Source organism: Poecilia formosa, unplaced genomic scaffold (assembly GCF_000485575.1).
Source record: "Poecilia formosa unplaced genomic scaffold, Poecilia_formosa-5.1.2 Scaffold47, whole genome shotgun sequence".
NCBI lineage: Eukaryota > Metazoa > Chordata > Actinopteri > Cyprinodontiformes > Poeciliidae > Poecilia > Poecilia formosa.
Window position 1 is genome coordinate 80,899 of NW_006799986.1, and position 17,054 is coordinate 97,952.

The window sequence follows — 17,054 nt, forward strand, 5'->3', positions numbered from 1 at the left end:
CTGTTGCTAGTGTAAATGTTTATTAAAATGGCTCATTACTTGTTGTAAGCTAGACTGTTACCATGTGATGAAGAAAAGACTAAACGATGACGACATGAACACCAATTGAAACGAATCAGCCGCGCCAGCAGAGATTCGCAAGAGCAAGCTTTTATTTTGGTAGACCACTTCCGGCTATCGGCACGTGAACTAGCATATTAACTAAATATTTAGCTCTGCGCGAAGCTAAATATTTAGCCTTGAAACTGAATATTTTGTTTGAATCTGTGACATTTATAAATTAATGATTAACATGATAAAAATCTGACTTTGAAAATGTTTAGGCTAAATAATCCAAATCTTTGCTGTTAAATTCTGATTGTATAACTTTACAAACGACGTTCCTACTTCCTGTAATCAGATTTTAATAAATATTGTTACATCCTGTTTTTGTCTTAGAAAGTAAAGGTTTCATCATTATTTGTAATTATTGTTGGAGGCATTTACATGTCATCATGTATGAATATTATTCATTCTGCAGAGACAAAAGAAAAAGGAGAATCTTTGAAAAACTATTTTCCACCAAACTTATTCACTTCGTTGCTTCAGCTTCCTGAAGATCCCACTGCTGCATTTCAATAAAGTGGAGCTCCAGACTTTGACTAGGCCGTTGCAAATTCTTTCCATTTTCTGCTGTAGATTAGTTGCTGTGTTTGGATCCTGGTTCTGTTGATGACCCGGTTTGGACCCACATTAGATAAAACTCAATAGTCAAGTTTCGTCCAGTTTTATTTTGCTAATTTCTAAAACATGATGTGAAAATAAACATGTTAACCTGCAGAAACAGTAAATCTGCTGCAGCTGAGCCCATTATGGTGTTTGTGTTTTTTGTGGCTGCAGCAGCAGCAGCTGGGTGGCTGCAGCCCGGAGAGGAAGCAGCCTCCACGGATCCGCTCCGCGCCGCCGCCGCTCTCCGTGGCAGGCCTCCAGCTGAAGTGTCTCTCCGGAGCGGAGCTCCTCTCGCCCCCTGCTGGGCGGAACCAGGCCGCGCTGAGCCCGGCCCGGCCCGGCCCGGCCCGGCGCCGCGGTCACATCCTGTCCGGCAGCGCGACATCACTGGGAAAAGACAAGTCAGGGAAACTGGGACCAACTGGACCAGACCCTCCGGTTTAAGGTTCTTAGTCATTTTATGTATTTTTAAGCATAAAAATCTAAATTGATCAGCTTTAAAGAGAAATGGGGGAAAAAAGATTTCCTGATTTTTAAATGTAAAAGTGAGATGAATTACTAAGAACTGAAGTTAGTTTGTGGGGCAAGTTTACATTAATGTGATATGTCAATAAATCAGCTGATTTAAATTAAATTTATATTCAATTTATATTAAAGCTGTTTGAATATGAATTCAAACAGCTTGTTAAAGATTATGACGTATTCATCTACTTATTGGGTCGCACAAAACAGCTTTCCATCATTCCAAACACAAACTTCATGATATTTTATGACAGATCAACGTGTTGCATTGGGATTAAATTAAGAAATGAGTTTATTCTGTAAAAATAAAGTCTAAAATGTGGAAAGCTGTTCAGAGCTGGTGGAGATAAAACCCAGAGGAAGTTGGTTCTGAGTCAGTGGGGCTGAATAGATATGCTCACCACATTTTTCAGATTGTGATTGTTAAAAAATAAAAGACATTTGTGTAAAATACACAGAAGTTAGTTTTAATGTGACAAAGAGGAGATGTAAATACTTTTGCAGGATGTTGTTGATCCTGAAGTTATTTTGATTCACATCTGAACAAACATCAGTGATTTCCCTCATTAATGTTTGAGTGAGTTATTTCCAACATGTTTTTATGCAAAACACATTTAAAGCAATGTTTGGATTATTTTTGGATTTGTTAGAATATAACTGCAAATTTAAAGAAAATTACGAAACTATTTTAGGTGCAAAATGTGAAAGAAACCAGCAGAAGAAGAACCAGAAGTCAACAAACAAGCTACAGACTTTATTTGTTGAAACAAGTACATATAGAGTTTCTGAATAACATGTTTTATTTGCTACATTGTGGTTTTTATACACACCATCAGCGGAAACAACTGCACACAATACAAATTATCAAACATATCAAAATCAGTTTTTACAACTCTTTTTGTAGCCACCAACTCGTCCTGTTGGTGTCCATAGTGCAAACTGGGTCACTCACATCTCGGGTTCACTGCGCCTTCAGTTCAGGGCCGACGCTACAATCGGGACCGCTCAGCTGGGTTTACCCAAAACTGGTTCTGCTCCAGTCAAACCGCCATGCTGGGGAGAGTTTAGCTAAATATTAGCATGACTAATGGGGAAATGCTGCTAACCAGACTGTTTTTGGCTTTGGTTCGTTACTTCTCTGGATGTTTCATTGTTAGCGGCTCAGCTGGGGTGAAATGTGACTCCAATGGGTCTCCAAATGTCAGACGATTAAACTGGTTCTCACAAACGTAGCAAAGCGTAGAAACGAGTGTTAGTCTGTCCAGGCTTTTAAGTTTACAGTCAAAAATTAACAGCAATAATCTGAGTTATTTGAGATCAGAGAAAAACATGAGGGTTCATTTTTCAAACTCACATTTTCACCATGTTATTCATTCATATCTAAATGTCAAAGTTTCAAACTAAATATTTAGTTAGCAAGCTAACTAGTTAGCTTGGTAGCTAGCGCAGAGCTAACTAAACATTTATGTAGCTCAAATCTAACTAAATATTAAGCTAGCTCAGAGCTATATGTTTAGTCTAGAGCTAAATAGTTACCTTGCTCACTGAATACTTGTGAAGCTAAATTTAGCTTGTTAACTAAATAGTTAGATTCAAACTAAATACTTAGTTTGAAACTGACATTCATGAGTATCATGAAAAAAATAGGACTGAAAAGTTAAGCTCCATATTTTTCTCTGTCAGGTTAATTAACCCAAATAATTGCTGTTAATATCATCTAACTTTAGTCCTGATACAGAAAAGAGAGACAGGAACTTTGGGGGAGAATAAATGTTTTTGTTTTAACTTGGATCATTTCTGCCAACATTCACTTCACGGTCCATCAGGCGTTGTTCTGTTCTCGCGCCCGTCTGGCTTCGAGCCGGGACGGCTAAAGTTTCACTGGAAGAAAGAAAGCTACAGTATGCTGGTGGTGAAAGCGCCGCCCTGCAGGGAGCCGGGCTGCTTGTGGCCTCAGGTGGCTGCAGGAAAGCGTCGGATCGGGCGGATCGGTCTGGAGTCTGAAGGGTTGAGGCGCGGCGCCCGGGCTCAGGAGCAGCCGCAGCGGTCCACCACCATGGACGGGATCTTACCGTAGATGATCTGCTCCTTGTCGTTGAAGTAGAGCATGTTGATGGGGGACATCTTAGAGGGGGTGCAGCAGGGGCCCGCGGACCCCCGGGGGTTGGCCTTGTTCACCAGGTGGGTGTGCGGGTACTTCTGCAGGTACATGTACTCACACTCCCCGGAGCAGTAGTTAGCCTTGTAGCGCTTTGGGGCGATAATCCAGTCCCAGCCAAAGTCCTCAAAGTCCACGGTGAGCGGGTAGCGGCAGCAGCGGGACTCCAGCGAGTTCTCATCGCAGTCCAGACCCGAGTCTCTCCGGGCCCGCCGGGGGCCCTCAGACACCTTCACCTCCATGAACGGTTGCTGAAATGACAGAACACAATGAGATGGATTAGGAAAGCTAACCATTTGCTATAGCTAAACAATTAGCTAGCAAGCTAAATATTTAGCTTCAAACTAAATATTTAGTTATGCAACTAAATATTTGACTTCAAGCTACTGTACATATAATAATGTAAATTCAGTTGCTGATAACTGGAAGTGGATTATCAAAATAAAAGCTTCCATGCCGCTTCTTGAACTCCTGTTTTCATATCTCTTCTTCATGTGTTTTCTTGTGCAACAGTTCAGCTTAAAACAAGATCGGTGGATTCAGTCTCACCAGCAGGAGTTCCTGGAAGTTCTTAACACACAGCTTTTATTTTGATAGTCAAATACATCTTCACAGCATGTGAATTTGGATGTTGGCAAAAATATTTAGCTCTGAGCTAGCTAAATATTGAGCTAACTCTGAGGTAAATAAATATTTTGCTAGCTCAAAGCTAACTTAATGTTTGGCTAGCTCAGGGCTAAATATTTACTGATAAGACCCAACTTTCTGTTTAATAGTCGACTTTTACTTATTGTAAATATAAATATGCATATTACATAAATATTTAATTTCTAAAGTAAATATTTAGCTAACTAACTATATAGTTTAGATCTACTTTATTATTTAGTTTGGATCTAAATATTTAGCTTGCTAACTAAATATCTAGTTTGAAACGGTAACATGTGAATGAATGAATGAATAACATGGTGAAAATACGACTTTAAAAAGCAAACCTCCATGTTTTCCTCTCATGACCGGCTAACTAACCCAAATTATTTCGGGTCATTTTTGACCCCGATGGAGCGGAGTCAGCGTTCAGCCTCTAATTTCCTCCTGGCAGCGAGTCTTCAAACATGTCACGGAAACATGATGAAACCGCGACTTTCAGAGAAATTAAATCATCAGACGGTTGGTTAGCTGCTGCACAGGCCGGAGGCAGCGCTGGAGCTGCTGGTCATCGATCGCCCCGGGTGTGTGTGTGTGTGTGGAGGCAATTACTCTGATTTGCAGAGTCACACGGAATGCTGTGAGGAATGCGGAGCGGCCCGATGTGATTGGTCCAGGTGAGCCAGCCTGATTACTTCCTGTTTGACCGCCTGCTGCGGCTGAACGGCACGAGCCAAAGTCAGACTCGATAAAAAGTTCACTGCAGTACGGAGGAAGTGATCAGATTATCAGTCACTTAATGACCAAAATATAAAGTCATGAAGAAGGAGAAGAAAGTACCAAAAAATAAAATCAGGCAAAATCAAATTTTTCCAATCTTTGAGTAAAAACCTTGAACAGAAGCTGCAGGTGAGTCTGTCTGCTGAGGTTTTGGTGTTTCAGTAAAATCCACAACTTTTTCTCCAGTAAGAGTAGAAAGTACAACGTAGTAAAAATACTCCTAAAAGTACATTTCTTCCAAAAAAGTTACTCAAGTAAATGTAACTAGTTACTAACCAGCTCTGTTTACGCCTGCAAAGGTCAAAAGGTCAACCTCTTTCTGACCTGGAGTTTATTTTGAAAGTATTCCTCATTAGATTTTAGCTGATTTCTAACTTAACTCTGAACGTTTTACAGTGCAGGTGTCCAAACTGCGGCTTGGGGGCCATTTGTGGCCCTTGGAATGAGTTTGGGTGGCCCCTGATCATTTTTATAATTACTAAAGGATGAGGATTTCAAATTTATTTCTTTTAAAATACTTTCTACAATGTAGCGTATTTTAGTTACTATTCATATTCTCTTGTTTTTGCTTTGATTTTAATACAGTTATGCTGTAAACATATTAGATTTTTTACAGTTGATCCAAAAACTTAGGAATCAGAACAACTTTCTTTTAATCTGAAAACCTAAAAATGTTTTATTTTCTACTTTGAGTTAAAATATTGAATTTTAAATTAATTTATAAGCAGATATGAAGAAAAGTATAAAATAGTTTTGCTACTTTAATCGAGGGGAGAAGAAATCAACTTGGTGATTTTGTTGCTAAGGAGATTTCTCTGCTTGTGGGCCGGAGAGCCCACAGCATCACTCTGTTCCTCAGACAGAAACATAAACACGACTTTGACCCTCATGCTGTTCATACGGCTGTAGAAACGATCAGGAACCGGTTTCTGGATCAGAACTCAACCTGGCAGCAGCTTTAAGATGACCTCTGACCCAACACACCTGCAGCTCAACGCTTCACACAAAAATCGAAAACAGAAAAATCGTCCGACAGACCGGTTGGCTTTTCTATAAAATCCCCTCTGAGGATGGAAGAAAAGGCTAAAATTCAGATAAAGTTATAAAATGCTGGTCCTGATCAGAACCAGCGGTTCTGGGTTCTGTGGAGCCGCAGCACGACGGAAACACCAAGGAAACTCAGTTTTATCCTCAGAAATCTTTAACTTGTGTTTTTTACAGTATGAAGTTTGAACTTTGCCCCTCCCCTACATATTTCTGCTGATTCATCACTAAAGGTTTTATTCATGAAGACTCCAAACTGACCTCCCTCCATCATTAAACCTGATTATTCTCCTTATTAAATGATGACAGAACCCGACTGACGACATGAAGAACAGGTCCGCCTCTGAGGTTCTGATTGGACCAGAACAACATCAGAAGCGCTGCAGGTTTAGGGGTAGGAGTTTATAAGTTCTCACTTCTTCCTACCCCATTTTGAGCATGATATGTTAACTGAAACAAAAAAATCTGTATTTTCTCTTCTTTCTTATGCACTTCTTGTTACTGTGCACTATTTTATTTTATATTTGTATCATGTTCGAATAAAATTTCATTTCATTTCAAATTTCATTTCATTTCAGGCCTCCCTGAATCAGTAAAGGTCAGAGGTCATGGTTCAATGGTAAAGAAGAGAGAAAAATGGCCTCCAAGACCAGAGCTACAATCCAACGCTCTCCACCAAGTCCGAGCGGCCTAGTCAAAGCCCAAACTTAAATCCAGTTGACACCAACATGTTGTTCCTACAAGGCTCAATTTACTCAGCAGAGCGGGTCAAAGGTCATCCACAGTGACCTTAAAGCAAGTCGACTGGGAATCATAAATGTTTCCAGAAATGAACAAATGAAACATTTATATGAACATGTTACAAAATGTGAGTTTATCGTGTTTTATTGTGTTTTTATCAAATCCTGCACTTTGGTTTTGTTTCTGTCACTTCCTGGACGATTTCGACTTGGCTGTGATTGGCTCCTTTCATCCAGTAAACACTCTGATTGGATGAAACGGATTTGCTGCGTTTCTTTGACTGTGACAGATACAGAAACATTTCGTGGCTTTTTGTCCTTGTTGGTGTTCCGTAGTAAGCTGCTGCTCAGCGTCACCAATTATTGTTTGCTTACATAAATATATGCGCTCACATCGGTTTGACTCAGACAAAGCCACAGACGGGCAACAGTTAATAAAAATGAAGGATGTTAAATAGTTTTATCACCAGCTGCTGGTCTGCAGGTGGGATAACATTTCCACGCAGAACCAGGTTGGTTTGGTTCTTTTTTGTTTCCTTAATAAATGAATTCCTGGTTTGAAAACACTTTTTTTCTCTTTTTCTAACTCGGTCAGTTTAGGAGGAGTTAAAGTTAAAGAGTCCCGAAGGATGACCTGAAAAGTTTTCATGAAACTCAAACTGCAGGAAAATATAAATGATATTTGTGGCTGAAGCTCCGGGCGGAGCGCCGCGGACTCACCAGCCCGTCCTCCCCGGCCTGCACCGCGGTCACCGCCAGGTCGTTCCCCCGCGAGTCGAAGGCCTTGATCTCGATGCCCCAGTTGGTCTCCGGCTGCCGCAGCCACACCGCCACCACCTGCTTCACGTCGATGCTCTGCCACGAGCTCACCCCGGCGTTCACGTCGATCTTCAGGGAGCGGATCCGGACGTGCCTCCTGCCGCCGTCCGTGGCCGGCATGAGGCGGGAGATCTGCAGGAACACGGTGGTCGCCTCGGCCGCGGGGCGCATGTGCACCCACAGCTGCGCGCGCACGATCCGCGTGGCCTGCAGCTTCTGCGTGAAGGAGAAGAAGCAGCACGTCGGTTCCCCGTCCTCCTGGACCGCCGGGTCGGCTGCAGGAACACAGAGCAGGACATGACGCACGGAGGATAAATATTTACAGATAGAACATGGAACCAGTTGGGATGATCTTTAGGTTTTCCTGTTGGCTCCGTGTCCAGCGGACCCTGCAGGCTGCGAACAGAACCAGAGCCGCTCGGAGCTGCAGCTTCTGGCTTCATGTCAGAAGGAAAGAGAAGAAGGTTGTTTTATTTGGGAAGGTGACAGCTGAAGCTGGTTTCAGAGGTGCGAAAAACAAACCGTTCAATTCGACTTGGAGCTGCGCTTCATCTGAGGGCGGATTCAGAAACTTTCCGGATCCGGACCTGGATCCCTCCATCCCTGTGCATCACTTCATCTCATTTCTGTCCCTTTTCCTCGTTTTATTGTTAAAACGTTTTAAAACCGAAAAAGTGAGTGAATGTAATTTGTTTTGAAGATAAATAAAAGCTTTATTTGCTTCTGTGATGCGCAAAATTTCATTTTACCAACATGTGCAAAAAAAAATAAACAATTTGTGTCGCAAACTCGAACAAAAATACAATTTGTGATCTTGATGGTGCTTAATTCACCAGAATCACCTAAAAACATCCAGGTAATGTCAAACTTTATGTTTTTATTGCGTTTTTATGTCCGTAAAACTTCATTTCATTCACAGAAATCAATAAAAACAGAAACTTTGTCTTGCAAACACCAACAGAAATACCGTTTTTAATCCTGGGAATTCCCATTAATTCTCCATGATCACCGAAAACACCCATCTGATGTCTCACTTAGTGGCTTTTATCGCCTTTTTTGAGCGTAAAGCTTCATTTTACCCATTATAAAACTGTCATAAACCTTCTGATGCACAACCTTCTTAAGGTTCATAATGCTTCGGTATTTATCTTAAAATCTAAAACTCAGAATGATGCCAAAATAGAACGTTTTCTTTGCACTTCTTTTTGGGGAAAAACCTAATTTTGAGCACAAAAGACGCTAAAAAGCTGTTTGTTGTCTTGATAAGCTCCAGTAAAAAGCAGCTTCAACACCTAAGAACTCAAAGAGATGCCAAAATAAAAGCCGTTTTGTGCGTAAAATCTTGTTTTACGCACAAAAATAGTCAAGAAACCGCCAAATTGTTCTGCAAGAAACACATAAAACAAAAAGTCTTCGGGATTCTTCTTCATTCATATATTCACGACCAACATCTAGAATCTCCATGCGACGGCAAAAAACTCCTTGCTTGCAGTTCTGAGCGTAAAATGTAGCTTTACGCACAGAAGACGCGTTAATGGAGCAGAAAGTGGAGCTCGAGGCAGACTTACGCTCAGTGGCCATGATCATCAGAGTCTCAGTGGTCGCGTGCTCGTCGTCCTCCGGTACCAGATCCCGGCTGTCGTCTCCCAGCACGTCGTACTGGTCCAGCAGCTGCTGCAGCGGCGGCGCCTTGGGCAGCAGCAGCTGCACCGCGTCCCGGCTGATGTTGGGCGCCTCCTTCATGCGCAGTTTGCTCAGAATCTGCGACTTGATGGCGTTGATCCGCATGGTCTTCATGTGCTGCCGCACCTCGCAGGTGAGGCACTGCTCCGTGTCCGTGGGGCTGGTGGCGGCGGCCGGCTGTGGCTCCGGCTCGCTCAGAACAACAGGACCCAGAACAGCCAGCAGGCTGAGGCACAGCGCAGTCCGGGACAGGTGCATGGCTCTGCTGCTCGGCTTCAGGTGAACGAGAAGGAAAAGATCCGCTGCGACGTGATGCGCCTCGGAGCTGCGTGGGAAAATGAGCAGCGCTGACGGGCGTCATAATTTATTTGCGCGCAGCTTTTTATACTCCAACTTTAGCCTGTTACGTGGCAACAGAAACCATGATTGGCTGGAGAGGAAACGATGGATTCAAACAGAGTGGAATATTTTTTTATTAGATGAATCAGATTTAAAAACCAAAGCATGTGAAACATCTGTCAAACAGGATAAAAAACTTTAATGTCTCACGAGTCACAAAATATTGTCCTGCAGCTGCTGATCATGGAGCGACTGCGGCTCTACAGAAAAATATTTTTATTAGTTCAGAATTTTGTGTTTCCCCGAAAAAATCTCCAAATAAAACGACATTGTGCTACAAAATATTCATGACGGAAAAAAATATTAATAATTTTAAAAAATCAACAACATTGGTTAAAATCATTATTAATGTTTCTGTTGAGGAGGCAGCGCCATCATGTGGCGTGTTTTATATCACATGAGTTCGCGTTAGAGGATTGAATAAATACATAAATATTAAAATAATCCATGGAATAAACGTTAGAAATTATATGGAGAATTGTATCTGCGAGATCCTACAGCCTCAGCATCGAGAAAAGGTTTTCACATTTGGTGACGTTTCAACAGCAGACTTGTTTCATTCGGAGTTTTTGAGACATAATTCATAATTCTGAAGAAAAATAATCCAAAACACAATCTGAAAAGTATGGAAGTTCACTTCCACCATAAAAGAAACCCAAGATATAATTTTGACTTGTATTAATAAGATATAATGAGATATAAAGTCATGACTTCGAAGTTCAGTCGTAATTTTCAGATAGTGATAATTATGTGATTCAGTAATAATTTCGATTTCCAGTCATGTGAGATTTTGGCAAGCTTCCGTAGAGAAACAGCGTGACTTCCATAAATATAACTTTTAAAGTCAAAATTATGACTATTTATTCATTTTTCTCACTTCCTCTTGGGCTTTTATTTTTCTGTCATGGCGGAAATGGGCTTTAATAGAAAGCGTGACTTTTAGAATAACGAATCAGTTTATTTTATTTTTTTACTTCTCTTGCTATGTTATGTTTTTATTACTTTAAATATTTGAAAATCAAAAATTATGGTAGACAAAGTTATATCCTCAAAATGTTTTTTATTTCAGTATTTGTTTTGTAGTTTTTCTGCGCGGAAATAACGTCACGTGTTATTTCCGCGTGACGGAAATAACACGTCACTCGCGACGAGTTATTCGTTACTCGTCGCGAGTAACGAATAAATGTGGAGTTAAAACAGAAGGAGGATAACCGAGTTGTAATAAAGTCCCTGACAGATTTTTACTAAATTTATTTCGGGAAGCGTCGAAGAAAACCACACTCAGTTTATTTTTATGCTTTATTTTGAAAGTGACACCGGAAGAAGAATTATCCTGCCACCAAAGTCTGTCATTGACCTTTCGCGTGTTGAGTCTAACCACAGCTCCCAGTCCCGCCAGTAAAGATGCCCTTCGTCGTCCTGGAGAGCAACCTGCCTGCCAGCAGCTTCTCCGAGGATTTCCTGAAGCGGTTCTGCTCCGTCACCGCGGCGGCGCTGGGGAAACCGGAGGACGTGAGTACCTCCGACCCGCTTCCACCAGTTCCACCGGTGTAACAGATCTGAGCGTTTCCAGGTTATCTGGCGACCAGAACCAGAGGAGTTGTCAGCAGGGGCGACCCCATGTTTTATGGGGCCTTGAGCAGAATTAGATGAGGGGCCCCTCTTACTGTTCAGAACAACAGCGATTCAATACAGATTCAATGGAGTCTGGATGGAGTTTAATTGGCTCATTAATTAGTTATTATTTAAAGTGGAATGTCACAGATTTTTCTGTGGTAATACCAAATTATTCCTGGTATTTTTGTTCTTTTTTTTTCATATAGCATATGTTAAATATTCAAAAGAAAATGCAGCTTGTGAAGCTGAGATATGTGTCCGCTATGCTACTTGACATATGCTATTGGCTACATAGCAGACCTGTTCATTTTCTTTTTTGTTGATTGGCTGAAAACTCGAGCAGAAATAACGAAGATCGGGATGTTAGCTTCTGCAGTAGAGTTAAGTTTCTATTGAGTCCATTAATGAGTTTTATGGTATATTTGGTGTTTGAACTATGAAAACAGGCAGTTCTAAGCATTTTAGAGATGATCTCAAGTATTTGTGGATTAGCTTACATTAATTATTATGTTAGTATAGTTCCTTAGGGCAATTGAATAATTGTCGTTGTGAACCAGACGAATTGACCGGACACTCTTTTCCCTCCCAGAGGATGAACATGGTGGTGCATCCAGGGCTGCCGATGCTGGTGGGCGGCTCCTGCGCTCCATGTGTTCTGGTGTCGGTGTCGGCCATCTCTGTGACGGACACCGCCGAGAAGAACAAGGAGCACAGCGCCAAGATCTTCGGCTTCCTGACCAAAGAACTGAGCCTGGCTGAAGACAGGTGAGCTCCCCCTGCTGGACGGTCCTATAAACGCTGCATTCAGCCAATATTAACAGAGAATACGTCACTCTGTCCCTTTAGTTCTGAAGCTGTTATTAATTTAAATCAATAATGAATGAGGCAATAATAGAATAAAATCCAGCTAAAGATGCTGAAGCATCGATAGAGCCGCCATCTTTGTTTCTGTTGACAACTTCCTGTTTGGCTGACAGGACAGGAAGTGATGAGTCTGGTTTGATGTTTGCAGGATTGTGATCCAGTTCCTGGAGCTGCAGCCTCACCAGGTGGGGAAGAAAGGAACCGTAATGAGCTTCCTGTGAAGAACCAGCAGCAGATGACCTTTAACCTCTGCCCATTCCAGAATCCCATCTGGAGATTTGTACTGTTGAAATAATGTCACTGTTTAAAGTGAAGCTGTTAATTCCAGAAGTAAAAACCGGGCTGGTTCGGTTCTGCTGGAGGAACCCGAGCTGAAGACGGTTTGGTCGTCCCGGTTCCTCTGGATCGGCTCTGGGATCGATTACTCTTCCTGTCGATGAAATAAAGGCAGAATGTTGAACAACAATCATGTCTCATCACTGCACATCCCATAATACAAAATACTCACATTCTCTACTTAGAAATAATGTTTTCAAAAATACTCCAGTAAAAGTAAAGGTAAGGCTGGAATGTTTTAGTATTTCTGAAATGTACCTAAATACTAAAAATCTCAAAAGTCATTTTCACCTTCAAGACAAAATGACTTCTGATAAGTTAAACAGTTCTAGTCATGCAGTAGTTTGCTCACAACATGCTGAGCTGGCGTAGAAATTTAAAAATTACTGATAGTTTTTCTTCAAACCAAACGTCCATCAGGATAAACGCAGCCCGTTCATCATGAACCGCTGGAGCCAAAAACATGAAATGATTTTTCAGTCTGGATTTGTTCCTGTGTTTGTGACGTTCTCGGGTCGAAGCCTCCATGATGTGGAGAATTACAGCCACTCAAACACTTTGTGTGCTGGAAGTGGATTTTTCCGTTTTGATCCAAATCCACGTCGTTATTTGTTTCATCATGGAAACAATGAGCTATATGTGACAAAGGAGCAGAAAGCACAGACACGTCTCTTACTGTAGAGCAGGGGTCCCCAAACTTTTTCCTCTGAGGGCCACATAACTTTTCCCTTCTCTGCTGGAGGCCAAAGTCAGTTAACAGAAAAAGTTTGACGACTTCAGGAGCCTAAATGTAAAAATGTATTGTTTTCCAGAAAGCACAATAAAATAATCCTCTCTGGGTTCTTCACAGAATAAATCCAGGAAATAAATAACACTATTTATTAAATAAATACCGTATTTTCCGGACTATAAGCCGCAGATATCTCTGCCGCTCCAGGTTTTCCACAGCGATGCAGCAGAGGGGCGGACACCCAAAATCTGAGTCATTACAGGTCAACTGAATATCACATTTATTACGGTTGAAAAAGAAAAAGTTGCCAAGTTTAGATTTAACTGAACTGATTACGGTAGTTTCCAAACGGAAAATGTAACAGTAAAAGTGCTGATCCTTCGTGTTGCTACTAGCATGTGCTAGTAGCAACAGATGTAAACAAATCTAAAGAACCTGAAGCAGCGACCCAGGCTGCTCCCTACATACAGAAGAAACGAAGGAGCAAAAGAACAAAAACAAAAAGAGCCATTAGGGGTTTTCCAACAGTTCCAGATTGTTTATCATATGATCCAGTTCTGCATCTTGATGATTGTCCATGAATTTTAGAGATGAGAAGAGGTGGCAGAGTTCCCTGTGAAAAGTGGGGAAAGATGGTTTGGCTTTAAGAAAACGACATTTATGAATGAAAAACTTGCCCATAATAGTGATTACATTTAATAACCTTTTCTTTTCTCATAATTCCAAAAACAACGTCTTTCTTAGAAAATTCAGGTAAGTTAGGAATTTTTGGGAAAAGCCAGTGGTGCACATCATCCCACAAAGTTTTACACATTCATAGAAAAGATGTTCAGTCGATTCAATATCACAAAGTAAACATGTTTTATCATCAATAGCAAATCGAAGTCTAAGGATTCCTTAGAGGGAAAAACACCTGAGAAGATTTTGAAGTGGACTCCTTGGCTTTTGGAGGAACGGGAAGGTTTAAATAATTTGTTCTAATTTTTTCCCTTTGAGAAGAAATGTGATATAAAATTTGTATATGATAAGGAAACAAAGCACTAGTAAAGCATTCCCTAATTTTAGAGTTGTTTTAGTTTACTATCTGTGACACTGGGCCCATTAGTCAGACGTCCAGGTAGATCCGGGTTCTGTAATCTGGGATCTCAGAAAAACATTTAGCTGTACATAAAATATTTGGGGGAATATCTCTAATAACTTTTTGAAATTCATTTTTATTTATTTCCAAGTTATATTTAACACTGACGTCTTCAAAAGACATAAAACCTCCATGATTTAATAAATGCATCACAGACCAAACACCTTGTTCTAACCAATTATGTGCAAAGATTGATTTATTATTAATTTTTATGTAACAGCAGTTCCTTAGGGAGTGTTGTGTGGGCTGTAGTTATAGATTCATCTCCAATATAATAAAACTTGGAAAGTTTAACAGGCAGTTTTTTAACGTCAAAGTCACGTCTAAGAAGGAAACTAACTCCGCTCAGATTAGAAAATATGTTATTGGAATATGGAACCATAATTCATTTTGATTTGATAAAAAAGACAGAAGCCAGTTTATTTTTAAAGTGCCGTTCATGCTGTCAAAATCTATGGCTTGCAGTCCTCCATCTTCAAACTGTTTGACTAAATTACTTTTTCTGATATAGTGAGTTTTCTGTTTCCATATAAAGTCAAAATTCATCCTATTGATAGATTTGATTGCTGAATTGGGAATTCCTAATGTATATGTCTGGAAATACTTTCCATTTTGGTGAGAAATATTCTTCCCAGAATATATAAATCTCTGTGTGTCCATTTATTTAAATAAGTTTTACATTTTTGAAGTTTAAAAAAGTTAATACATTATTTCTTTAGTCACTACATGCTCTGTGTTACGGAGTACGGAGCCCTCCAGGGGACATGGGGAATTTTTTTCTTTTGCGTTCCCTCGCAATAATCTACTGATAAGTTCATGCGGTATAATTGATACTACTAGAAAATTCCTGCAGAAATTTTAAGGGGCCTGCCACCTGTGCCCATCCCTTTAAACCCAGCGTTTCAAATTTGTCATGAAAAATAGATATAAGCAGGTCTGACATACATAAACCAACACTTTCACACAGTAGCTGTGAATATTATCATGTATATTCTGATACAAGTATCGAAAGGCGAGACCGACGACTATAAGCATCGCACATGTGGTTCTCACTCATGGTCCAAAATAAAAAACATGAAGAAAGTTGGTAATAGTTAATTTCTAAAAACAATTTNACATGAAATGATTTTTCAGTCTGGATGTGTTCCTGTGTTTGTGACGTTCTCAGGTCAAAGCCTCCATGATGTGGAGAATTACAGCCACTGAAACACTTTGTGTGCTGGAAGTGGATTTTTCCGTTTTGATCCGAATCCACGTCATTATTTGTTTCATCATGGAAACAATGAGCTATATGTGACAAAGGAGCAGAAAGCACAGACACGTCACTGTAGAGCAGGGGTCCCCAAACGTTTTCCTCTGAGGGCCACATAACGTCTCCCTTCTCTGCTGGAGGCCAAAGTCAGTTAACAGAAAAAGTCTGACCGTTGCAGGAGCCTAAATGTAAAAATGTATTGTTTTCCAGAAAGCACAATAAAATAACCCTCTCTGGGTTCTTCACAGAATAAATCCAGGAAATAGATAATAACACTATTTATGAAATAAATACCGTATTTTCCGGACTATAAGCCGCAGATTTCTCTGCCGCTCCAGGTTTTCCACAGCGATGCAGCAGAGGGGCGGACAGCCAACATTTGAGTCATAACAGGTCAATTGAATATCACATTTATTACGGTTGAAAAAGAAAAAGTTGCCAAGTTTAGATTTAACTGAACTGATTACGGTAGTTTCTGAACGGTAACTAACAGTAAAAGTGCTGATCCTTCCTGTTGCTACTAGCATGTGCTAAATGAAAATGGACGCTTTCTTCTTCTGCTTCTTCTTCTACTACTTCTTTTTTTATTTTTTTTTATTATCATCATATACAACAAATATGGTATCAGCATCAGATGTAAACCCAGGCTGCTCCCATACATACAGAAGAAACGAAGGAGCAAAGAGCAACAACAAAAAGAGCCGTTAGGGGTTTTCCAACCATATGATCCAGTTCTGCATCTTGATGATTGTCCATGAATTTTAGAGATGAGAAGAGGTGGCTTTAAGAAAACGACATTTGTGAATGAAAAACTTGCCCATAATAATGATTACATTCAAATGTCTTTTCTTTTCTCATAATTCCAAAAACAATGTCTTTCTTAGAAAATTCAGGTGAGTTAGGAATTTTTGGGAAAAGCCAGTAGTGCACATCATCCCACAAAGTTTTACACATTCATATAAAGATGTTCAGTCGATTCAATATCACAAAGTAAACAAGTTTTATCATCAATAGCAAATCGAAGTCTAAGGATTCCTTAGAGGGAAAAACACCTGAGAACATTTTGAAGTGGACTCCTTGGCTTTTGGAGGAACGGAAGGTTTAAATAATTTGTTCTAATTTTTTCCCTTTGAACCTTTGAAAAGAAATGTGATATAAAATTTGGATTTGATAAGGAAACAAAGCACTAGTAAAGCATTCCCTAATTTTTGAATTGTTTTAGTTTATTATCTGTGACACCAGTGGCGCAACTGCACATTATTCCGGTGGATGCGAAAACATAAATCGGGATAGATAAGTCTGGAAATACTTTCCATTTTGGTGAGAAATATTCTTCCCAGAATAGATAAATCTCTGTGTGTCCATTTATTTAAATGAGTTTTACATTTTTGAAGTTTAAAAAAGTTAATACATTACTTCTTTAGTCACAACATGCTCTGTTACGGAGTACGGAGCCCTGCAGGGGACATGGGGATTTTTTTTTTCTTTTGCAATAATCTACTGATCAGTTCATGCGGCATAATTGATACTGTAAGCCTTTTTTACGGTGGCCGCCGTACTTTCTGCTTTAATACAAGCTTATAAGGTTTTCCATGGACTATTGAGTTATTATCGCGGGT

General features: G+C 40.3%; 2 protein-coding genes and 1 long non-coding RNA gene across 3 annotated transcripts; 2 read left to right on the forward strand and 1 right to left on the reverse strand.

Moving 5' to 3' along the window:
- Positions 1-1,963: 1,963 nt before the first annotated feature.
- Positions 1,964-9,435, reverse strand: LOC103138120 (growth/differentiation factor 8-like). The gene is made up of 3 exons (XM_007552219.2): positions 8,985-9,435; positions 7,318-7,691; positions 1,964-3,639 (listed from the first exon to the last, which is right to left on the reverse strand). The coding sequence occupies exons 1-3, from the start codon at positions 9,355-9,357 to the stop codon at positions 3,259-3,261; spliced, it is 1,128 nt and encodes a 375-aa protein (XP_007552281.1). The 5' UTR covers positions 9,358-9,435; the 3' UTR covers positions 1,964-3,258.
- On the forward strand, positions 4,386-7,311 carry LOC103138119 (uncharacterized). The gene is made up of 4 exons (XR_476226.2): positions 4,386-4,942; positions 6,167-6,251; positions 6,436-7,109; positions 7,193-7,311. It is a non-coding gene; the product is annotated as an uncharacterized LOC103138119 (long non-coding RNA).
- LOC103138121 (D-dopachrome decarboxylase-A-like) lies at positions 7,654-12,445 on the forward strand. Its single transcript, XM_007552220.2, has 4 exons — positions 7,654-7,727; positions 10,882-11,010; positions 11,705-11,880; positions 12,128-12,445. The coding sequence occupies exons 2-4, from the start codon at positions 10,903-10,905 to the stop codon at positions 12,198-12,200; spliced, it is 357 nt and encodes a 118-aa protein (XP_007552282.1). The 5' UTR covers positions 7,654-7,727; positions 10,882-10,902; the 3' UTR covers positions 12,201-12,445.
- Positions 12,446-17,054: the final 4,609 nt, after the last annotated feature.

Excerpts from the sequence above, each read along its gene's own strand:
- LOC103138120 (XM_007552219.2), bottom strand. The coding sequence starts at position 9,357 with ATGCACCTGTCCCGGACTGCGCTGTGCCTCAGCCTGCTGGCTGTTCTG. Across the intron at positions 7,692-8,984 it reads GATGATCATGGCCACTGAGC|CCGACCCGGCGGTCCAGGAG; the intron begins GTAAGTCTGCCT and ends GTGTTCCTGCAG. Across the intron at positions 3,640-7,317 it reads AGGCCGGGGAGGACGGGCTG|CAACCGTTCATGGAGGTGAA; the intron begins GTGAGTCCGCGG and ends CTGTCATTTCAG.
- LOC103138121 (XM_007552220.2), top strand. The coding sequence starts at position 10,903 with ATGCCCTTCGTCGTCCTGGAGAGCAACCTGCCTGCCAGCAGCTTCTCC. Across the intron at positions 11,011-11,704 it reads CGCTGGGGAAACCGGAGGAC|AGGATGAACATGGTGGTGCA; the intron begins GTGAGTACCTCC and ends TTTCCCTCCCAG. Across the intron at positions 11,881-12,127 it reads CTGAGCCTGGCTGAAGACAG|GATTGTGATCCAGTTCCTGG; the intron begins GTGAGCTCCCCC and ends TGATGTTTGCAG.